Source organism: Stigmatopora argus, chromosome 8 (assembly GCF_051989625.1).
Source record: "Stigmatopora argus isolate UIUO_Sarg chromosome 8, RoL_Sarg_1.0, whole genome shotgun sequence".
NCBI classification, from domain to species: domain Eukaryota; kingdom Metazoa; phylum Chordata; class Actinopteri; order Syngnathiformes; family Syngnathidae; genus Stigmatopora; species Stigmatopora argus.
This window is the reverse complement of record NC_135394.1, coordinates 2,587,711-2,612,917: the sequence shown is the minus strand read 5'-3', so window position 1 is coordinate 2,612,917 and position 25,207 is coordinate 2,587,711. Positions and strand designations below refer to the sequence as shown.

The 25,207-nt window shown below is 38.3% G+C and overlaps 1 protein-coding gene across 3 annotated transcripts in view; it reads right to left on the bottom strand.

Annotated features, from left to right (window-relative positions):
- LOC144078605 (ephrin type-B receptor 1-like) overlaps nt 1-25,207 on the bottom strand; it is a 60,325-nt gene that overhangs the window by 27,206 nt on the left and 7,912 nt on the right. For 2 of the 3 annotated variants that reach the window (XR_013301259.1, XM_077606816.1), the window contains exons 2-7: nt 9,698-9,762; nt 8,265-8,555; nt 6,931-7,149; nt 6,655-6,835; nt 3,585-3,740; nt 1,778-2,037 (exon numbers count right to left, since the gene is read on the bottom strand). Coding sequence is in view for 2 of the 3 variants with exons in the window: in XM_077606816.1 (XP_077462942.1) it covers nt 1,778-2,037; nt 3,585-3,740; nt 6,655-6,835; nt 6,931-7,149; nt 8,265-8,555; nt 9,698-9,762 (1,172 nt within the window). In the remaining variant the exon portion in view is untranslated. Of the gene's footprint in view, nt 1-1,777; nt 2,038-3,584; nt 3,741-6,654; nt 6,836-6,930; nt 7,150-8,264; nt 9,050-9,697; nt 9,763-25,207 lie in introns of those variants that run through there. The other variant, XM_077606817.1, reaches the window with a different exon arrangement.

Here is a 25,207-nt window from a genome sequence, read left to right as displayed (position 1 = left end):
AAAAATATTCTGTTTGCTGCCACCCAATTATGCAGTGGTTCTTCCGCCTGACTTTGGTGGGGGCAGTCTGGGTTTAGTTCCCACTCGGTGGCAGTGTGAGTGGTTTTCTGTCTCTCTGTGTGCCTTACGGCTGACCAGTCTAGATTGTAGTCTGCCTTTCGCCTGAAGACAGTTGAGTTAGGCTCCAGCAACCCCCTCAACCCTTTTGAGGATGGGCGGTATGTTAGATGAATGAATCAAATGAATCTTCTATTTGCTGTTGGCAAAAATGATGAGACGTGATACATACAATGAAGCCTTTTAACCAAATATTAGGGAGCTGATTGAAGATTGAAGAAGATATCTTTGTACAAGTACTTCTAAAAAAATTAGAATTGAAAGCAGAAATCATAGACTTCTGATTGGTCCAATAAACTTTGAGTTGGTAAAGTGAACTTTGATGTGACTCATTTTTTTAATATACACATTGTGATGACTGAACTCATAATGACATGACTAAAAAAATAAACATACACTCTACAACATGATAATGGGCTGCATGCACAATACATCTAACATGGAAGATGTGCTTTATAGCTGTTGTCTGTCTATGTATGACTGCTTTATTTTCATTCATATTGGAAAAGAACAGACTAGTTTACATTCGACAATCTATCCAGACATGTTTTTTCATTGTTTTTTAAAAGGTCACTTAGTTGAGGAATGTGGCTCATTTATCTACCCCTTGAAGAGTTTACGACTTGAACAATGGTGTTAAAGATATATCTAATATAATCTTTACAATTATCAAGAAGCAATGTTGTCACCAGTCAAAATTCTAATTCTTCTATCAGGCTTTAAACAGGGTTATGTTGATGGTGAAATTGAATTCTTTTTGTGTTGAAAAGCAACATGAGATTGCTTTTTTTAAACTAGCTTCTAATGGCAATCTCCAGTATTTAAAGTAATTGCAGGATTTATTTTCCACACAAGAGGTTTCAATTTAGGTGTACCCTATTTCCACCCAAAGTCCTTTGGGATAGGTTTCAGCATACCCATGGTGCTATTGGGGATCAGTGGTTCAGGTAGTGGTTGCATGGATGAAAATATGTTGATGGCACTATAAATCCCCCAATAAAACAGATTTTGGTCTAAATCCTCACCAGTGTGTCACCTAAAAAAACCCTGTAAAACTAGAGAGAGGCCTATGTGCGGTCGATTGGTCACCGGTCTTTTGGTCGCCGTCTTTTGGTCGCCGGTCTTTTGGTCGCGGTCTTTTGGTCAAGGTCTTTTGGTCGCCCCGACCGCGACAACGGGCGACCAAAAGACCGGCGACCAAAAGACAGACGACCAAAAGACCGGCGACAAAACAAGGTAAAACAACACGGTCTACGCATCAATAAAAGCCAACAATGGCCATGAGCAGTTTCACTGAGCCGACGTGTGAGTGTATAAGAGTTTGTATGTACATGAGTTGTCCCCTTTGGAAGGGACGTCAATCAGGGTCTTAACAACAAAAAACAATAAAAGTCCGGGAAATTTGGAGCTTTTCTTTAGCCTAATAATTACTAGGGCATTAAGTATGACTAAATAGTCATTCACAGTTTGTATTTAGGGAATTTGAGCAACGATTTAAATGGTAATTATCAATAACCTTCTGGACGACCAAAAGTTCGGAGACCAAGAGAGGCCAACCACTTGACTCATGTTCTCAATTGTCATGTCCCCTTGGTCTGCTTATATGACGTAATGGGAACAAGAACTAAACACAAGCCGACATGCATGTCATGACACCAACCTGTATGTCAAAGGTGTAAGATGTATGGGCCCGCAGATTGCTAATTTCCACGTTCGTTATTTTTAACCGCCGGCCTGGTATGTAAGTCACACTGTCGTCACATGGCTGACACACCCGTCGCTCACTGCTGTGACACTGATGGCACAACACGTTATAGGACAGGTCTTCACGATGCCCGATGTCACGTGGTGAATGCCATTCAAGTTGCACGGATGTCTGATTAGCAACTGAGACCAAGTTGCGAGGACCTGAGGGGGCACCTGGAAAGGGAAGTGAGCTGCATGAGAGTGAGATATTTAAAAAAAAAAAGAAATATATGGGTGCAATTCATTATTCACGTAAGAAATCCCACGGTATAGTCAGAAAACAGAGTTTTTTATGCCTTGCAGCATCACAACATTTAGATAGGGGTCTTTCATCAAATTTCATCAAAACTCAGAAATCAAAAATCATATGCCAATTCATTGAAGAGTATACAAAGAGTAGCTTGACAACTGAGACCTTGAGGTCTAACTGTAAAAAAAAAAAAAAACAACAACAGCAAGAATATAAACACGTACCGAATTTGTTGAGTTGCTTTGTTTTAAGTTGCTTTCTGTGTTCTTAGAAAAGGTTAGTGCATACCTGTTTCACTATCATTTAGGCCAGGGGTGGGCAATTAGCCTACAAAAGGACTGGAGTTGGTGCAGGAACAGAGGAATAAAGACTACTACTGCAGCCCTTTGTGGAATAATTGCCCACCTCTGATTTTGGCAAAACAATAATTTGAAATTATCACCATGAAATTACCACTCAGATAATTGGTGGAGGCACACAAGCAGCATGGAGACCCAATTATTCAAAATTTTAAAATGAAAGATGAAATGCATGAGCTGTAGATAATATCTTTTTGCATGAGAAGACTCAAAAGGGTGAGCCAGGTGGAGAAATGTTCTTTGTAAACACAGATCTAGTGAAAAAGGTCATTTCAATCTGGCATGCAAGTTTGCCATTTATATGCTGATCAAAATTATTTGCATATCAGGATGAAAAGTAAAACTAAGGTAATATCGTAGCATTTTTACCTCAATCTCGCCTCATTGCCATTTAAAGTCAGGTAAGACTCATACTGGTAATTATTGTTGTTTTAATTTCCATGATCAAGCATTGGCATTGATTTCAGCAGTGAAATTAAGTCAGTGAACTGTGCATGAACCAGCTTTTGAATTTCCAAAACCCCACAAAGTTCTATCTAGGTCAGCAAGGACGCACCCATCATAACAGTTTGTCTGAACACAGCAAGCCAATTCTCCTAGTTTACATTATCAATGCCCCCCAAAAGATATAGGGATACATTCCCACAATATGCAATTACTTGCAACGTGTACTGTACACTCTCACAACTGTTTGAGGCTTGAGAATGAATTGTTACTTCCTTTAAGAATGGACAAATATAGACAGAAATACATAATCTGACAGGCTGCAGAAGCAGTCTGAAATGATTCATGTTTCAACCTACTTCCACCACGTCTCGGCGGAGCTGAGAGGCAGCATGTTTCTAACCCTGCTTCTCGTCTTGCATAGTAATGCAGCCCCTTCAACACTCTAAACACATATTCACTTCAATGAAAAGCCAGTGAAATCAAAAGATTATGACGACTCTGCAACGGCACTGTCACTCAAACCTTTGCATAATCTTAATGTGAAATGCGAAATTTACCAAAACATTTAACTTAGAGTACTTTAGAGTATATATTGAATTGTGATCAATAAAGGCCAGTATTTCACCAGTAATTACTGTTTGTTTTAGTAACAAAGAGGGACTCACTGGTGCACGAGTCCTGGGGTTTGTCCATGTCACCACGATAGTAACCATTCCGACAACCACAGAGGGAAGCCGCCTCAACAGTGGACCGGCTATTAAGAGGACATTGCTGGCATAATCCGGGTCCCTGGGTTGATTTAAAGGTGCCCTGTGGACAAGCTGTAAAGAAACAGAAACATGAACATGGCATGCTTCCTTTCATATTATACTGTAAAAGTTTTGTATCATGTTAGGAATTCATACGCATTGTTACCAGATAAAATTGTTAAGACAATTTTGCTCTTTTTGTGTTTCTGTTTTTAATTTAGGGTAGACACACAAATGCAATTTGTAATTTGTGTGATCATTTAATTTTTACAAAAGAACTGTGTCTTATTTTTTTTCTGTATTATCAGCATAGAGTGCTTTAATTCTGTGGTTAAAAAAAAAGATCTACATTGAAATAAAAGTTTTGCAGATGCAGAAAATACTGGCAGATATGGTTTCCAGAATTATATTGTTAAGAAATTAAATCAAAACGTCTTCATTCATGATCATTGATCACTGTCTGACATAAATGACTGTCACAATTCTCCCTTGTTCCCCCTCTCCTCGGTGTGCTTCAAAACGGTGTTCATGTGGCTATGCTGGTTTAATGCTCGAGTGTGTAGTAAAATTCGTTACAGATCATTCCGTTTGAATATAATAATGATATGTTTATCAAATGGCCCCTTGGTGCTGTACCTCATTTTAAAGAGCAGTTAACAGTAGTTAAGTTTTATCAATGTTTTTCGACAACTCTTCACATGTAAAATTATTTAGTAAGAACATGTATGAGAGGAATGGCATACACACCATTTTGTACTAAATTAATGCACTAGTTGTTTTGCAATGACATCTTTTCAACACCGACTGAGTAGCTGAAGCCATAAGGAAGCCACTTTCTCAGGGAAAACTATCACCCTGACACAATGATGTCAGCTTGACTGACTTTTAATCTTTCATGAGAACTTTAGTTCAGTCTCTCAGTTCATGCTCTGTCTCCAAAAGTCACTTTAAACCTTCCTATCCCAAAAAAACCATTTTCCTAGGAAAGACCTTGCAGAAGAGAAGCATTGTTATCCATATTGGTTGCGCTGTGCCTGGAGCAGATAACCTCATGAAGTCATCCATGTAAAATAGGTGCCATAGTAGAAAAGTACACAGATTGATTTTTTTTGCATCCATGCCAGTCCTATTTACACAAAGAGCTTCAAAAATGGATAGCCATAATACACACACACACACACACACACACACACACACACACACACACACACACACACACACACACACACACACACACACACATATATATACATATACATATATACATATATATATACATATATACATATGTATATATATACATATACATATATACATATATACATATATATATGTATATATATATGTATATATAATATAATATAATATAATATAATATAATATAATATAATATAATATAATATAATAACAATCCTTTGTTTGGCTTAAGCACACAAAGTGTGAGTGATTGGTAGTAAAATGTAAATTTCGTTTTTCTGTTAATACATTTTAATTTACCTATCTATGTTCCTCTCTGCTTTTAGAGTAAAAGTTATCTTTATAAGCCTCTTTTATCACTTTTCCTTTTTCTTATATGTCTACAGCAATGCCATATCTCCAGTTCTGATAGTGAAGAACTAATTTTCTCTTGCCTAATTAGTGCGGGATAAAACAGACTCAGTTATCATTTCACACATGAACTTCACACAAACATAGTACACTCTTACAACAGAAATACACACCTAAAGTAATGCATACATACAAATGGTGGACACACACACAATGGATTGGTCTCAAGAGAAAAGAAATGGTGGGAATTACTTTTGAGAGGAAATGGGGAAAGAGTGCAGATAAAAAGGGAATGCAAATGAGAAATATTGAGGGGCGATGAGTATTTTTTTGCCATCTTCAGCGTAGTTTTATTCTGCTGTGGACTTCTCCCATGAGTAACAATACATCTGAGAATCTGTCAGCGCTTATGATTTTTCATTCATAAGAAGACAAACTAGATTTTAGAGAGACCATTTAAAATAAAATGACTTAGTGAGCCTTAGTGATGCATCATTGCTGATGTTAAATGGACCGAACAAGGACTTTAGGGAGGCGTTCACTCATTTTTCAATATTTTGAACAGCATTTGATGATGAAATGGGAGTGTGCGGTGGTGGAAGCATATTATCCAAATAGATTCTCATTTGATTGCAATCACGTTTGGGAGTCTCTTATCTAATCGACTTTTACCCCCCTGACTTCTGCACGTCACCTCCCAACACCTGCAAAACGACAAGGAATTTACCACAGCGTGTGAGGTTGTAGATGTCAAGTGAGTGAAAGTGTTATCTAAATAAAAATACATATTTTGTAACTAGGAAGTGATAGCAATACAAAAGCTCCTGATTTGAAATACACATTTCTTGCACGCATAGAACCCTGTCAGGAGTGACTATTTCATTTTTGTTGCCAACACCCACAAGCCTCCGACCGATACACCTACTACACCGACGGTCAATGAGAGCAGATAAAAAGCAAATTACCTCCCCACAGTGTGTTATTCTGCAGACAAGCCCATAAAGGATCAACTAAAACGGCTTAAAAAGGACATTCTGGGCACTTTCAATGGTAATTTTTGTGCAAACCTGGTAAAATGGCATTCAAGAATATGAAAAGTAATGTAATAAACACCGTTGAAGATAAAAAAAAAAACACAAATGGCATTTTGATTGTATAGTGGTTACCACACAGCTAGTGGACTTTGATTTAAGGAGCCTTTGGAACACAACTTTCTATGACGTTATGCCTTTTCATGAATTTATCTGGCTGGTATTCATGATCATTATTATTTGCTGTGTTGCATCTGTTTTTCCTAGTCAAGTAATACGTATTCCATGTGCTAGTAATAGCACGTATATTTAACGTAATCTGAAAGTTTCGTTGGATGTGTTTTTTTTTATTATTATTTATTTGGAACATATTATGGACATGAAATGTTTAATACATTAATACATACCTCGGCACAGGTTATCATTGTCTGGTTCATAACCCGCCTTACAGCTGCAGCTGCCAATGGGTACCATCCATTCGCCATCCCCGTTACAATAAAGCTTTATGGGTACATCCACTTCCTCAGCATTGGGTATACAATTTCCTCGGGCAATGACAAGTGAAGTGGATTCTGCTCCGGTAAGTGTCTAAAAAATATATTTACGAAAATAAATTTCTCTTTGGTACACAAAGCAATGTTAGCAAAGAAATATTGAAAAAAAACGATTAGGTACATGCATACCTCTGGGAAGTAAGCAAAGTTTTGAACAATGCTGGGACATTTTTTGTAGAAAACTCTGACGGCAAGTAGGGACATACAGGCTCCAAGGTCCTGGAAAGCAAGATGGAACCCTTTTCCTTTGGACAGTGGTCCAAAACTTCGAACTTCTGTGTTGACCTTCATCAACCTCCCACCAAAATCAACTTGAGAGAAACTCTCATCCGCCGCAATGGTATCCACCTATTGAAAGGATATGTATTACCATGACTTGTCGCTTGTACTGATGTTTGATTTACCCTTTTAACAACTAATAAAGTAGGGCAGACAACAAGACATCACTAAAAACAAAATATTGATTTCCTAATGCCTTTATAATGGTGTATTCATCTAAATTATATATTTTTTTAAAAATGGGATTTTTTTAAAAACTAAAGCTACGCAACAATTACCTGTTCGATATAGACTCCTTGACAAAAATAAAATTCCCTAAAAATACTAAGAGCAGTGCGGGTTGAGTCACCATTGAATTTATTGGAAAACTGGAAAAGTTGGTGAGGTGAGCGGTTTATGAAATTGTAACTCCTTGTTACTAAAAACTCAGATTTAATCTGTTATAAAAGTCGGTTGACATAAAATGTATAATTGAGGCAATTGCCTCCAAGATTTTCCAATATGTATTATTAGACAAAAACTTAAATAAAGGCCACAAAGTAGTCGAAATAGTTTGGGTTACCTTTTTATCGCCAAAAATAAACTGGTCGGGCTCATGGGATCTACTAGTTGATATCAATGTTGGACATTCTTAAATCCTAATGCTATATCTGCTGAAAGATACTCAAATGTAAGAATCTCAGGTTGGTCAAAGCGTATTGGCTATACAGTGCTATTCAACTTCGCTTTGCTATACAGATTTTAATGGACCTAAGAGGTGAAATTGGCTTCAACTTAGTCTCAGGCGGCTCACGCAGAAAGACAGCAATAGATTGAATACATTACAAACACTATAAACAGTATTTGCCTAATTTTAAGCCTCTTTTTACCTTTTCATGAGCTGTATACATGTTTGTCATACAATGGCTGTGTTCGTAAACATTGTCATTTTTGTGTTTAAACATGACTGCCTCCATCATGTGTCACTTGAATACTTTTGAGCAACTATGAAGGTAATTTATATAAAGCGCATATTCACACTACAAAAGTCGCTTTCTTTGGTTGGGTCCAAAATATAATGGACCACTTAAGTGAAGGTAGTATTATACTATTTCTCATGCTGTGTGATAATGCTCCGAATAATATTTTTTTCCTCACAATTATTAGTATTTTCTCCCCCACCATGAATTCTATATTGTAGATACCTTAAGGAAGGGGGCATTTGTCCAGTATTCCATTCCTCTAATGCTCTCTGACATGGCCATGTCTGTTTCCAGGTAGTATAAGTTGAACGTCTCTTTGCAGGATCCAAGCACACTGGGAATGGAGGCACAGTCTCGTACAGTGAAGCGGATTTCCACATAGATGCGCAGCGCTGCACGTCTGTCAACGTATGTGGTGAGGAGCCAATTGTTCTGGCTGGGCTCAAACACATTGCACACTTGATAAGTCCTGATGGTGTTGAGGTGCTCATCATAGCCACTCACCTCCTCCCACTGGGAAAAAATGTGTGCAGAGTAAACGGGGGTTTGGGGGATTGGAATGAGTGTGAAGAAAAGAAGATAAGAGAAGCTAAATGATTCATGGGTTTAATCGTTGACTCAAATAGTTCTTGCTTCAGCTGCACTATTTGTCTCATCTCAGTCTTGTGCTGTTATATTATTAGCACATACACATACAGTATCTAAAAATATATAAACTAATTTACGGGCAGGCCCAAATGTGAGTGTGAATGGTTGTTTGTGGCTTGTACTTAACAAAGAATCAATTAAGATGTGTACCAACTCTCAATGACACTGATATGAAAAGATTATATAATGGGTTAAAATTGAGTGAGGCACAAATGAAAATAATAAATGAAATGAGAAAAGCAGGCTAATTATTATTATTATTTTTTTTAGATCAAAAGAAATCTATGAAGCCACCCAAGGGTGTCGTGGTTCTTCCGCCTGACTTTGGTGCGGGCGGTCTGAGTTCAATTCCCACTCAGTGGCAGTGAGTGGTCGTCTGTCTCTCTGTGCCCATGACTGACTGGCGACAAGTCTAGGGTGTAGTCTGCATCCCACCTGAAGTCAGCTGGGACAGGCTCCAGCAACTCCCGCAACTCTTACGTGGATGCACCATATGGAAGATCATAAGTCATAAGTCACCTTCCATACCGCACATCCTCGAAAGGGTTGCTGGAGCCTAACCCAGCTGACTTTGGCCGAAAGGCAGACTACACCCTAGACTGGTTGACAGTCAGCCACAGGGCACACAGAGACAAACGACCATCCACACTCACATTCTCACTACCACCAGCGGGAATTGAGCCTGCACCGAAGTCAGGCGAGTGAACCTTCAGAAAATTGTCTTTTAATATGCCATATAGAAAATACGGTACATTTTTCTAGTAGTACTGGTAGGCGATTGTTATACATCCACCAAATAGAGTTGTAGTAGTAGCAATAGTAGTCATAGTTAGGAGTGTGTAGATGGAGCTTTGCAAAAGGGAAATTCATACAATGATTAACATAACATTTATTCATATACAACGCGCCTTGGATTATTTTGAGAAAATTGACGTCTTTTAGTTGCTCCTTGTGGTTCGCAAAACACAGTATCTTTTCTCAAAACAAACTAACAAAAAAGATCTTACTCCATTGGCAGGGAATGAGATCCAGCCTAGCTCAGCTGTTGCTGTTCTTGTGTCCATCACTGTATCTGTCACACAAAAGAGGATAGATAGCGAAATGATTAAATGATCTGATTCATTCTATTGCAAGGGGCTGGGGCCTATTCCAGCTGACCACAGGCAAAAAGTGAACTACTATACCCTAAACCAGGGGTGTCAAACCGGTCCTCAAAGGGCCGCAGTGGGTGCAGGTTTCCGTTGCAACTCAACAAGAGGATACCTTTTGCAAGTGTAATCAGTTAATTAAAGTCAGGTGCTACTTATTTTAGAAGACACCTGATTGGTTAAAATGTCGGCACTGGATCGGTTGGAACAAAGACCAGGATCCACTGCGGCCCTCGGCGGAATAGGTTTGACACATGTGCCCTAGTTTTCAGGCACACACAGAGGCAGACAAGCATTTTCACCCACAATCACACCACAACTAAGTGGGAACTGATGCCACGCCGCTTGTGCCAAATTTAGTTGAATGCACTACTATTCCATCAGATTCTAGCTGTGATTCAATAATTGTCAACATTTTGAACTTTTCACTCATCATATTTTAACCCCTTGCATTGCATGTGACTAAATGTTGTAACCAATTATGTTTTGAAGAAGACCCTTTTGCCCCCACACAGTGTAATCATTTGTACAAAATGCTGCATATTATGGAGAAATGGGCATCAAATCTCAATTTCCAAGCTTGGCTGCTTGGCTTTCAGTACTTGAGAATGCCCGTGAATCGAAACTTTGTGTGCAGCCACTTGCAGATTCCTCCACACTTAAATACATAAAGCAAAGAGGAGCCTTAACCCAGGAGCATTACCTACCAGAATGGGCACTTTGACTTTACATTTCATTGAGAAGGACTTTTTGGGCTGTCAAATTGACCTCACTTCCAGGAGAACAAGGCCTTCAAACGAAGCAAGCTCCACTGCCATCATTTGAAAATTAGCATGAATGCAGCACGAACATTGTTCAAACTTAAAAATACATTTTAAATTAGGAATTTAACCCTTCTTCCTTGTAAGTCATAGGACAGCATTACGGAGTAACGAAATCATGTGAGGTCTGTCGATAATTCTTTTTTTTAATACACTTTGAGCTTTAATAAATTAGATTGCTCACGTTGAGCTATTAGATATGTCAGAGAGGAGACATATGATGTTTTTATTAAAACAACATAAAAAACATTTGCAGTTTAATCCACTGATGTGCCTCTCCCCCAAAACATTTCCGGTTCAATATTTAAAACAGCAAACCCCTTTAAAAACCACATTTTTTAAATTCAAAGTTAAAATGCTTTTTCGTCATGTAAAGTTGTGTTGTGCAACTACATATGGTCCCAAAATATCAAAGTGTTAAAAAAGACAGACCGATTTTCCTCTAGCAACATTGCTTTTTTCATTGTGGGAGCCTGATAGCAATGTGCATGCTCAGTAGCTGTTCGGAGCTTAATTCCCCAAGGGAGTCGATTTCGTTGGGGTACATTGGGTGCTGGGCGACCGCCCACTCCATGGGGACACCACCCGAGGAACCGCAATGCCCAGGTCCACTTCCTCGGTGACGATGGTGCTCAGCAAACAACCTGCATTCAGCTGAGCAAATCTTCGACTATGACGCGACCGAGAGAAGGTCTGGCAAGGACTCGGACATGGAGGTGGACCAGCTCAAAGTGCGCCGCCAGCCATATTTGTTGTATGAAGAGTCAGTGAGTGCATCAAGGTGTTGCAGTGTTTACAGATTGAGTGGCTTCCCACCTATCAGGGTGGGTTATATAATGGTGTAATGTGTTGGAGACTGTCTTTCTGAACTGGCAAACCTGAGGTGCAGCTCGCCATTACCTTATGAACTCCTTTCTTGAGCTTTGAGAATGTCTTGTGTGCAAAAATTAAGTTAGTTCATATTTATTTTTCTGGCGGAGAAGCACCATGTTGGAGTTATTTTGGGTACTATTATATATGTGCGTACAACAAAGAAATATTAATCATTATATGTATGTGTGGAATAACGCTTACTATAAATGTTACCAAAACAAACTCGAAGGTCACTTCCCCCTGCAGCTGGCTCCGAGGACGTTTAATTGTTTTGCCCTGGATCCGAGAACTGTTGACTTGGATTGAACCTCGACATCTCACCCAGTCCCTGGATCCGAGGACTGTTGATTGTTTGATTTGGATTAAAAACCTCGACCCTCACCCAGTTGTAAGTTCGCAATGAAGATCTGGGAAGGACTCTTAAATTGTTTTGACTTGGATTCCGGAGCAGATGGCGATGTCGAAACCACCTCTGAAAATAATCGCAATTGTTTTAAAATAGTGTTGCTCGGTTTACCTGATATGCAATTGTTGTTGCAGTTGTTTTCGACTTTTGACCTTAATTGTGTTGTTCGAGTTACCTCTTATGCAATTGTTTTGAATAAGATAACCTTAATTGTTTTGACTCTAATGCAACTAAATGGGCAGGAGAGGAGTCATTTCTTTAGAATGATCTGTGACGAGGACGAGTCAGGATTGATTCTCACTTGCAAGAAAAGCTAGATATATGCTCTGATGTCTTCCTTTTATTAAAGTATAACTATTTATGAACCTAACACACCAAGTCGCTTGGGGACAGGTACCAGTCCGCAGGCCGGTGGTTAGGGACCACTCCATTAAACAATTCAAAACAAATAGAAAATAAATGTAGTCTGTTGAAAAAACAGAAGAATTTCCAGTTAAACAACAATACACATTTTGCTATCCAGTGAAAAAAACAACTGTTTCGCTATTTAGCAAACTTGTAAAATTAACACTCAATGTTCATTGTGCTGACATGACAGACCCCAACATTGAACCTTTAGTAGTGCAACATGGTGACAAAACAACATAACACAGTGAGGCGGCCGCAGGCAAACAAGCCACTTGATTCCTGCTGTCATCCTGGTTCTCATTATCCCCCTTCATCCCAGCCCACCCTGATCTTCTCCTTCACTCCTCTTTCCAGTCTTTTATCCACCCCCTTCACTTTGGATGTTTCTTTTTTCGCCAGTGAGCTCACTTAATTACAGCAGAACCCACTTTTTTCAGCTTTCCCTTGAGAGTGAAGGTCGTTTGGGAAACAGAACGCTTGTCACACAGAATGTATTCCACTATTGGAAATCACCCAGTAAAGCTTATTCATACAGTGGCAATTGTCACTATCCAATTTGTAGCTTCAGTGCTTTCAGTGGCATTATGTCCACAAACATTCAAGTTCATGGTATTCTCCTCAGCCTACCTAAAGTTCCTAGTAGCTGGTGAACAAAGAACATGGCTGCAAAATTTATGGTACCGTTTGAACATGAGAAACCACTGAAGTCTTACACATTAGCAATTCTCAAAGAGAATTCATGACATGGAAGGGAACATAAGAATAAGTATTTTTTCATGCTGCTACGCAACCTGTAACACTGCTTTAGATTTGGATAAAGGCATTCAAATGTATATGAAGGCAAAAGAGTAGACTATCAGCAGTTATTTTGTGTGTCCTGCAATCCACAGATAGAAAATAACATCAATTTCATATCCATAGTTAAAGATGAGCTAGACTCTTTCAGATGTCTGCAGGCAACCGGTGAAAAACAGACTGATCACCTATTACAACTAATACAGCACTAAAAGCCCTTTTCTACATAATGATGTGTTGTACCTACCATTTCTAAAATTTGATCATCCAATTACAAACAAAAGAAGAATGCTGACTAATTTAAGTAATCATATGACTGTAAATGTGATCTTTTTCCATCCCATCCATCAAACACCATCATCAATTTTTCAAATGACACCATTGTCCTTGGGCTCATCAAAGACGGGGTTGAGGCAGTGTAAAACGCTGAAGTTGGAAAACTGTCTTTTGCTCTGAAAACAATCTGACACAAAATTCCCAGGTCACAAAAAACTTAATCAGGAATTTCAGGAAGCACAGATCTGACCCCTCTTCATCGTATGTTGAGTACGTGTGGAAAATGTCTCCACCTTCAGGTTTTTGAGTACTTACATCTCCAGTGATTTATCCTGACCCACAAACATCACCCAGAGAAGTCCCATGCAAGCTAACCCAGGGAGCATTCAAACTCCATACAGAAATGTCCGAACCTGGGATTGTACCCTCAAACTTAGGACTGTGAGGCTGGTGCGCTAACAACTTTACCATCAGGCCATTGAAGAATTTTAATGATTAAATATTGATTATTGAAAGAATCATTTCTAACTCGATTGCCGTTTTAGTCTGCTTGCATTAACAAGAACTGAAGTAAATATTGTGTGTTCCATGATTAAATGGCGATAAGTCTAACGAGGACAAAATTAAGCCTTGTTTCATGGTATATAGGGTTATTAGCGTCTGCTCATCATTCTAATTAACAGCACACACACATCTTTGTGCAGAATCGGGAATACTATCATCAGCATAATTATTTTTGACATACTGGAGGCTACTGTTGCACCCATCCCCACACCTGCTAAATCTAGGCTGCTCGACAACATTAAAACTAGATCAATCTGTGTGGTCCCATTGTAACCATTTTTACATAACAAATACATCAATAAATCTTTTCAAAAGGTATTAATAAACCAATTTCAATGACTCACGCAGATCCATAACAAATAAAATTGTGTAATAAAAGTCTTTTTAGTGGAAAGTTTGCCTCGGCCTTGTTGAAAGCTCATAAATAATCAGCTACAGATGACGTATCAAAAGGGAATGATTTCGCAGGAGGATTCAGTCATTCATTCATTCATCTTCCATACCGCTTATCCTCACAAAGGCTGCAGGGGATGCTGGTTCCTATTCCAGCCAACCACGCGCAGCAGGCGAGGGACGCCTTGAATTGGTTGCCAGCAAATCACAGGGCACAATGAAACAGACAACCATTCACGCTCACAATCATATGGCCACTGAGGAAGAATTGAACCCACGTTGCCCACACCAGTCAGGCGGATGAACACTGCACCATCGGGTGGCCTGGTGCAGAGGATTATAACAGTGAAAACAGCCGAGACCCGTTGACTTTTTTTGTGCGACCCACGAGAATACAAAATCGAAAGTGGGTCAGAGAAGGAAGTCCTGTAAAACATGTTTCTGGAGAGATTCTACCGTCCATTTCCAATCCTGAGTAAGAATCAACATCATCCAGACGGATTTTGAATCTTAAGAATCGTGGAACGTAATATTGCGATTTTTCACCGAATCGTTTTTTTTATGACTTTTTTTTTTAATAGGGGCACTTTTGGTGACAGGCAAGCAACGCTGGCTAATCCTTTGTTGATTTTGACGCAAAGTCATTGTCAACATGTCTTCTTTGGAAACACTTGATTTGTCATTTGATCAAAACTGTCTTCAAAATTATTCTGATCAAGCAACAGAGTACTTCCTTGGTCCATTCCACTTCATCCTCATTCATCTTAGTTTCTCAATGCATTGAGACGCTTGGGGGGAAAGAAAACCAAAACACTGGCCGCCACAACAATGAATGAGGATGCTGTGTTAAAAAAAATGCCTCCTTGTTCACTTATCACTTCCCACTTGCTGTCTGTGGCGTCACCGCCAATTAAATTAGAGAATGTGACAGCAGGTGTTCTCTCATGGCAGCAGTGTTGCCTTTCAAATATGAAACGTGCTGATTAAAGAATAAAATGAAATGGGTTTCTCATGCAGTGAACGTTCTAACTGTGAGACTACTACAGGATTGGTTCTTTCACCTGTCTTCGGTCCGGACAGTTTGGGATCGATTTTCACTCAGTGATGGTGTGATCGTAAGAGCGAATAGACATATGTCTCGTGTGTGCCCCACAACTGAGGGGCAGCCAATTTCGGGTGTTGTCTACCTTTCACTCAAAGTCATCCACAATCCTGACAAAGAGAATATATATATATATATATATATATATATATATATATATATATATATATATATATATATATATATATATATATATATATATATATATATATATATATATATATATCAGTGGCGGGCGGTGCATTTTCTGGTAGCGCATAAAAATCACATAAAAAATAATCAATAAATTAATGCACAAAAATGGGGTAAAATCCACTTCCTAGCAGCATTTCATGATTAAATACAAATACTGGAGCTTTTCAGACATTAAAACCAGGCCAGGGGGTGATTTTCCCGGGAAAAGACAGCGATGAATGTCAATGGCGTACGGGCAAACATTGCCCGAAAATGGGGTAAAATCCAGCCAAAAACAGCATTTATTGATTAAATACAAATACTGGAGCTTTTTAGACATCAGAACCGGGCCCGGAGTATCATTTCCCTGGTAAAAAGACAGCGATGAACGTCGATATGGCCATACGTGAAATGACAAAAAATGCACTAAAATACTAAAATTAGGTAAAATCCACTTCCTAGCATCATTTATTGATTGAATACAAATACTGGAGCTTTTGAGACATTACAACCAGGCCAGGGGGGTGATTTTTCCCGGGAAAAGACAGCGATGGAAGTCAATGGTGAAACGCCAAAAATTAAACTGGGGTAAAATCCACTTCCTAGCAGCATTTTGTGATTAAATACAAACACTGGAGCTTAAATACAAACACTGGAGCTTTTCAGATATCAGAACTTGGCCCACAATTGAAATATTATTTAGGAATATAGCCATATTTGTAATTTTACTCACCAAAAATCCTTTTTACACAATATCCATCCTCCTTTCTTTCTTCCTTCTTTCCTATCGCCATCGAAGCTAATGATGAAAGTCGAGCCTGTCCTGTCATATTTCCGGCATTGTCCGTTTTGAAAATGGCATTAAATCAACACAACAATATACTATTTGCTTGTGGAGCTAAGTTAGCACGCTGAAAGTGCCCCACACACCATTTTCCCGGCTGTAAAAGGCTTGCTAGCTTCGGAGTTGACCGCCCTTTATTAATGATGTCCATTTTTTTCCTGAAAAAGTCTGTCTAGAAAATAGCTTTGTGAGCAAACAGAATCTATTTGTTTTTGCTTCTGTCGGCCATAGTGGGTGGAGTTTGCGATCTCGGCTGCCTCGGTACTGCTTTGGCCCGCCTACTAGCCAATCATAGTTTGTGAAAGCAATGACATGTTCCAGCCAGCAAAATGCTAACGCCTATGAAAAATCATTGTAGGGTTGCCAACTCGAAATCTGATTGGTTAAAAGCAACAGTCTAGTTTAATGCAGCAGAGACCGCAAGAACTGATTGTGCAGGCTTTGAGGCAGATCTGATCTGGCAACAAATAATGGCTGAAATGTGATTGGTTAAATGCTTCAATATGAAAACACACATCTGGAAGCAGTGCAACCAGGGGGAAAAGCAATGAAAGGAAGCTAACAGACCATTTGGAATAATAAGTACGTATTGATGGACAAAATATAATATGATTCAGATATTTCTTAGGCCAGCAGAGAAGGCCTTGAAGGCCCTGACGGCCCACCACTGATATATATATATATATACTTTCACTTTCACTTTCAAACCAAATTCTGTCAAATGGCATTCAAGATAAGGAAAACTAAAGTAGAAAACATATTTGATCTTTAATTAAGTATATGCCAAATAATAATTCCCTCAATTATATTAAGTCAAACACTAGTTTGGATCTGGTAATCGTATGTCAGCATGTGCTTCATTCAATGTCCCTGGAGCCATATCAAGAATAATAGACATGAATAAAGGGAAAATGAGAAAGATGCCACCATGCATCTTCTGCATCTTCACTGATAGCTTTTTTTCTATGAATATGAGGGTCAGTCTTTTGACAGATGTTCCACTGAAACCCGTCCCAGAGGCATCCGGTATCTCAATGAGACACTGCGCTATCTCAAAAAGGGCAACAGGAGAGACGGGGAGACACATGCTTGCACAGTATGAAGCTTGGGCATGCCAATGTGAAGAGTGAGGATATACAGCAGGGCGACAGTATTATTGGAAGAGCTACTAGTACTAAGTTCCAAAGGGAGACAAGACCACACAACTAAAAATTAAAATGTAAAATTTTAAAGGGATATTGCATGAATATGCTCTTCAATTGAATGCTTTTATGGTGAAGTATATTGACATTTAGAGCTTCAAAATGATGTGCACAAATAACAACAAACTAAAAGACAAATAAATAATAATAGATAATCAATAAATAGATAGTCAACACATTTACAAACAAATGGATAAATAATATATGAATAATATTATAATAAATAAATAATCGATAAATGAGTAATAAATAAACAAATAGTCAGCATAATAAATAGGTTGTAGTCAACATAATAAATAAGTTATAGTCAACATAGATAAGTATTTTTCAACTGTGATTTTTTTCTTGGATTTTAGAAAGATATTTTAGAGAACAGAAGTATTGTTTGTGGTTCGTTAATGAATCATTGTTAAAGAATTGAAATTAAAATATGTATATGCAATATCCCTCTTCAATAGCTTGTTAGGTGAGCATACAGGTGAACAGCATATTAGTTAAATATTTAATTATATGGAGTAATAACAGAAATCTTAACGAACAATATTTTAATAAATAAATAAATAACAGTTAGCAAATGCATTTCAGAAGTCCTTGGTACTTTGTCATAAGGTCTTGTCAGGCCCCAGACGAGATTGGTGGCTGGTTGCGCCCGCCACCCAACCACAGGCCCTGCCTCTAATGACTCGAGGGCTGCCAGGTGTGAGTCATTAGCCAGTGAGGAGTATTTAAGGCCACCTTGAACAGGACCACGCTGCGGGATCGTCTGATCTGCTCACAGTGAGGTACCCGCTTGTATTTTCTCACCTTCCTTCATTGAGATACGATCGCTTGTTTTGCTCCCAGGATTCCGACTACGCTCGGCCTCCACGACCACGGATACGCCTAACGACACGCCGACGCCGTCCCCTCTGGTGCCTGGCCTTTCACTTGGATCATTCTAATAAAGATTCGGGAACCAGACTCGCAGCCCTCGCCTGCTTTGGGGTCTTCACCCCCCCGTTCATAACAGGTCTATTACATAGTACATTTTGGTTTCAAATTCCTTGACGATAGTGCATATTACCACATTCTCAAATCTGAAAACATGTCACTTTAAGACTGTTTAGTCTAAAAATTGTAAATGTATATATACATTATTCTTATTGGCAAAGTATTTTGTATTTATTTTAATCACATAAATCAAATCATGTGGGAGTAAGTTCCTGCACACCATATTAACCATTCCATACAGAACACATATTCATAATTGATCCAAAATATTGAATTTTTGAAAACAAAAAACTAAAATGCAGCAATTAAACTAAACGGATTAGGGCACAGCGCACGAAAAAAGCCTGCCATCGCTTCCATCACTTGCAGTAAATGACTCTGGCAAAATGGAATTAAAACTTTTTAAATGTATTTTACAAATAAAAAGAATACAGTCTGTGGCACAGTGAAGGCCATTCTATTGAATTCAGTAAATTATCCCCTGAGGGAATAGTGGGATTTTAAAGGTTATTATTAGGGCGCTTTGTAATAAATAGGATACATGTATTTCTGGCATTGTCTTGAAAATGCAACTGCTCAATATATATAATAATCCAGTATTGATTAACTTTCTTTTAAACATATAAAACATGATTCGGTCACAGGATTTTTTCTTATTTTATCCAAACGTATCATCCACATACTGCATCATTTACTGTTCATCCAATGACATCCAATACTAATTTTGTCCTCATTTCACATTTCCTTTCGTTTTGATGACAAAGGCGTCCTCCAGCATGGCTCTCTGTATGACCATATGCCCACAACAGAAGTCCTAAAGAGGCTGGCAGTGGGCCTACTCACAAGTAGCACATAAATATATGGCCATTGTTGTAAATCCTTTAATTACTCATAAAGACCTCAAGCACAGCTTAGTGTACTTGCAATCTTAATGAAGTTGCATTGATTTTGCCTCAACGTTGAGTTTTTACCAAACAAGCAATATAGTTGCTACTGTTGGATTTAATATGAAATCCATAATTCAACCTGTTTTTGGCTAAATATTTCCTTCCAGCAACATTTATCCATCCATTGTTTTTTAATAACACTGTTCATAGTCAGAGTCTTGGGGTTGTTAAGACTCTTTAGACATTAAAGGTAATTTTTCCAAGTATGATGCCCTACAAACAAAGTTGTTGTTTTTTCTCTATCTATGGATTATACTCGCCACTACTTTAATGGTAACCACGCTTGAATAATTATGATCAATTCTACACACTGCATAGTAATAATGTGTACTTTATTAGGTTTATTCTTAAGAAATATTACATCATATATATATATATATATATATATATATATATATATATATATATATATATATATATATATATATATATATATATATATATACCTATGCATTGATTTTAATGTAACCCATAATCCCAATGGTGGTGTCTCTTAGATATTTTAATCAGCGACTTGGACACATTTTACTTTCCTGTAATACTTTATTCAGCAGCCCGGTGGAAGAGTGGTTAGGACGTCCATCTCAAAGATCTTATATCGAAGGTTAAATCCGCAATGGGTTCCGACTTTCCTGTCAGGTGCTCAATATAGTACAGTAAATTCCGACTTTTCTGTGTGGAGTTTGCATGTTCATCTGGGACTGCGTTGGATTTAATGCTTTAAATGTTGTGATATAAATGTTGTTTTACTTCACACCGCAACTAAATAATTAAAAGGAGAATTTTCTGATGGAGGATGAATAAGAATGATTAAAAAACAGATCTTTACAGATGTTTATTTCTGCATAGTTTTGGTTGCAATGTCATTTTAAACCTCTTAAAAGCAGAATATAATCTTGAACCATTTTGAAATATTAGGCTAGTCAGGTATAGCAAGCTTTTTACTAACTCATCCCTCAAACACTAATACAGGTGGATTCTTTTGAACTCTTCCCTTTAGATTTAGAATGTCATTATTGTATTAAATACATGATGTTAATATTTTTGTTCAGTAAATGGAAAAAATAACTAAAGCTGAATGAAGATAAATTATAATATTTCTATTATACATAATTCAAAATAAACAGAGTTTATTGTATTTGTTCATGAATTAAATAAAATTGAAACAATGTAAATGTATTTGAATGTATTTGTGTCACATCTATAATTCTAGAGAAAACACTGCTGACCCACTAAAATGCACAAACACTCAAACAATGTTATTTGCGATATGAACCAGTAAAAACAGATTGTTTTTCAAGAAATAAGAAATTTAAATTGAGACCAGAGGAAAGTACTCAGCAGGAGGTTTTCGCCTAAATGTTTCATTTATTCATATAGTCTGTCACCCATATTGATTGAATTTCTAAAACACAAAGGAAGCATCAACTTCCTTTTGTTCTATGCACTCAAAGGGAAATTAAGCAAAAGCAAAACTTACTACATTTTATGCATGAACCCCTGCTAAATGCACGATGACATCTTGTGGGCCTGCTGCCAGCAATTTCAAAAGAAAAACTACGTTGGGAGAATAAATTTTGAAATGCGAGGCATGGCAAGACAGAATCTCGTTTAGTGTGTTTGACGGTTAATGGAACAGTATCGCCTCTCTCACCACAACGCCGCCTCCCCAGTCAGCGGTGACATGTTGACTACAACTGGTGTAAGGTGACATTTATTTGTTTGTAAAATGTAAGCCTATATAAAAAATATTTGGTGTCATTATTATATTGCTTTATTAAAAAATGTCAGGGTTGTTAACAACAGTCTTTAATATCGCCCAATCCAAAAATTTATTAATTTTGACTTTGAGTTTACAGCATTGGTAAGTGTAAAATACAGTGGTACCTCGACATACGAGTGGCCCGAGATACGAGCAATTCGAGATACGAGTAACATTTCGGGCAACTATTTATCTTGAGATACGAGACAAATTTTGATATACGAGCAGACAGTGGACACGAGATGCTGCTCATGAGAACATCATGGGCACTGTCTCTCTCCCCGCAACTCCCTTGTGTAATGTCTCTGGTCGCAACTCCCTCATTGTAATGTCTCTGCGAGCACTGGGCGGAGCATTGTATTTTTTCAATGTTTTTTTCCCGTTAGTCAGTGCAAATGGCGTATATAGTACTTCTCGTTGGCAAGTGGTCGTGCGTTATCCTATTTGTGTGCATCATTTCGGGAATATTTTGAAGGGAATATTGACTGAAAGTCAGTGTGGAGGCGGGGCAAAAAGAGCCAACCCGGGAGAAGAAAGGTAACAAAATGTCAAACTAAATTAGAATTAAGTTTAGTGTTATGTTCGATTAAACTTATTTTTGAGTGTCTGCATCGTAATCCAAGTTCATTTAAATTTGTTTATGTTATGAAACGAGCGTGTTGCCGTGCAAAGTAATTTGTTTTTAGTTCATTTCAATGGGAAACGTTCGTTTGAGTTACGAGAAAATCAACATACGAGCTCAGTCCCGGAACGAATTAAGCTCGTATCTCGAGGTACCACTGTATACAAGAAAAGGCAATTGCAAATTTTACGTAATCATTTGATTCGTTCTGAATAAATAAAAAATAAAATTATTACTGTTATCTGATTAGCTAAATTTCAGCGTCTTTACACATGTAAGCTAATTTTCTAAAATAGCAATAGATGCTGCACAGTACTGACTTAGCCTACATTTATTCATTTTCCATTCCGCTTATCCTCACAAGGGTCGTGGGGGTTCTGGAGCCAATCCTAGCCAAAAATGGGCAGTAGACGGGACACCCTCAATTGGTTGCCAGCCAAATCATTTTCAAAACCACTTATGATTCTCAAAGTAGGTAGTGCTGGAGCCTATCCTTGCTGACTTTGGGCAAAAGGCAGAATACACCATGGACCAGTCTTCAGTCAGTCCTAGGGCATACATAGAGACTGAGAACCATTTGCACTCATAATCACACTGCCACTTGAGTGGAAATTGATCCCATGCTGCCCACACCATAGTCAGATGAAAGAGCCACTGGACCATCGGGTGACCACTGACTACATCTTGTGAAAATAAATCCAATCCACAATGTGCAAGTTCCTAGTTTATGTGTATGTAGTGCTGGAAATTGAGTTATTGATATTTACGGATCATCATAGTTTATGAAGGGATGGACAGATTCACAACGTGACCATTAAAAGAACACAACTTGTTACAACGGCTGATGCTGCTATTGTTATTATGCAAACAATGGCAACATGCCAAAATACAGATAATACCTCATACTGCCCTCAAAATAATTATAGTAGGTAAAAATTCAACCATATTTTCTCATTTTGACACAAATTCACAAATCTGAACTCCTCATGTTCGAGCTATGTAGAATTTTTATTTTATATTAAAGTAAAATGTATTTTCTTTGATCAAGTCTCTAAACCTCTCAGCTCTAGACTGTGGAGTTCTGTATAGATAAATCAATGATTACCTAACCTACTTTTCCATCTTTTATGTGGACTTATCACTAAAAGGGCATCGTCATTTGTAATGCATTTATTTTCCAAGCTGCTTATCCTCAAAGGTCGTGGCGGTGCTGGAGCACAACCAACCAACAACGCGCAGTAGCGTTGGTACACCCAGAAATAGTTGCCAGGCAATCGTAGTCGTCATTTGTAAATTAATTTAAAACATTGTTCAACTGACTAGCCGTCACAAATTAATGTGTGCTCATCATTGATAAGCACTTGCAGGTAATGAGACTGTAAACAGACTACGCATCACTAGCTAAAATATATACTACACACTTTTAGAAAGCGTCAGGTAACAGAAATGTTTAACATACAGAAAATAATATGATATTGCGAGTTTTCATAAATGTGCCGTAACTGATATGAATCATCGGTTGTGCAAGAAAAAGTTGTTCAGTTGTGTGAATATTCACAGCAAAGATGTGAAGATTCAGAGTTAAGGAAATATTTTCACACAATTAGAACTCATTAATCACATCACAGTTATGGAGGTGTCTTGTTGGAATCAAATAACTGTTTATATGATTTCTGTGTTTAATACAAGTCAGATTTTGAATGCCATCTCAGTTTAATACAATGCTTTTATTTAAAAAAAAGTAACTATTCCTGCTCAAGGTTTTAACTACCTGATGAACGACAACAAACGCACCTACTAAAAATTCAGAAAGTAATATACGTATTTAAAATCTGAAGGCCTTATATAAAACAGACTGCAGAGGACCCAATAGTAGAAAAGCTTCAGGGATCGTGTGAAGGACCTTCGAAGCTCCCACTTTTCCCCAGTTCAACTCTCTGTCTGTCACAGTGATAACGTGTCACTACATGAATATAGAAACAACATCTTTAAAACATGAGTTGGCAGAGCATGCTGCACAATATATGAGAGCAGCATGTACAATATGCAGCGTGCCAAATAAGTTGCTTGAAATAAGGGGGCTTGTTTTTCGTTTTTGCTTTGTTTTTTTTCATGATGGTAACGTATTTATCACAGTATTAGTATATATGATCACAATCATACCTGTATGTATTGAGTTAGTAACAACGTAAGGCATTAGATATCTGGCTTTGTACTTAGAAAGGGAAAGTGCCTATTTTTTGGTTCAAAAAATAAATAAAAAGACATCTAACATTATTATTATTATATAATTATGTTACTGGCGGGCCTCAACCTCACAGCTCTGGGGTCCTGGGTTCAAATCCAGGTCATGTCCATCTGTGTGGAGTTTGCATTTTCTCCCCGGGCCTGCGTGGGTTTCCTCCGGGTACTCCGGTTTCCTCCCACATTCAAAAAACATGCATGGTAGGCTGATTGGACACTCTAAATTGCCCGTAGGTACGGGTGTGAGTGTGCATGGTTGTACGTCTCCTTGTGCCCTGCGATTGGCTGGCCACCGATTCAGGGTGTCCCCTGCCTCTGGCCCGGAGACAGCTGGGATTGGCTCCAGCACCCTCCGTGACCCTAATGAGGATAAAGCTGTCAAAGCTGGGTTGCCTCGACAATGATTTTCATACAGAGGAAGCAGCAAACACGTGGTAGTTTTTAGCTCCCGGCCGAATGGAGGTTATCTGCACAGGAGGCCCCATCTCGATGGCTCTCAAAATGGTCGCCGCTCGGTCCGCTTCCTTTGTTCTTGGCTAGCCCCCTTGGCTAGCCCCCACCCTTCCTAAGAAGGGGTCAGCGCTCGACAGAGCCAAGCGACCACCTCGAGGCCTCCCATCCAGATACGCCGTTCACTCGGTCGAGGGTGGTATTTAATAGAAGTTAGGCGGAGACAAACTTTAGGCGGGAACACGAAAGGGGTGTGTTATATACAAAGTGATGACAGGCCTTGACCTGTAGGTGTCAGTAAAAATTCTATTCTAGTGACTAAATTTCTACAAGTGCAGAAAGGTGCAAGATTAAATATAAGAATACAGTTCATATTTCACAAAAGCGGTTCAGAAAATGAGATGAGATGAGAAGTATGTTACTATTACTGTTATCAATTATTGCTGTATTCTTTAAATTATATATTAGTAATGAATGTATTTATAAATTAATACAA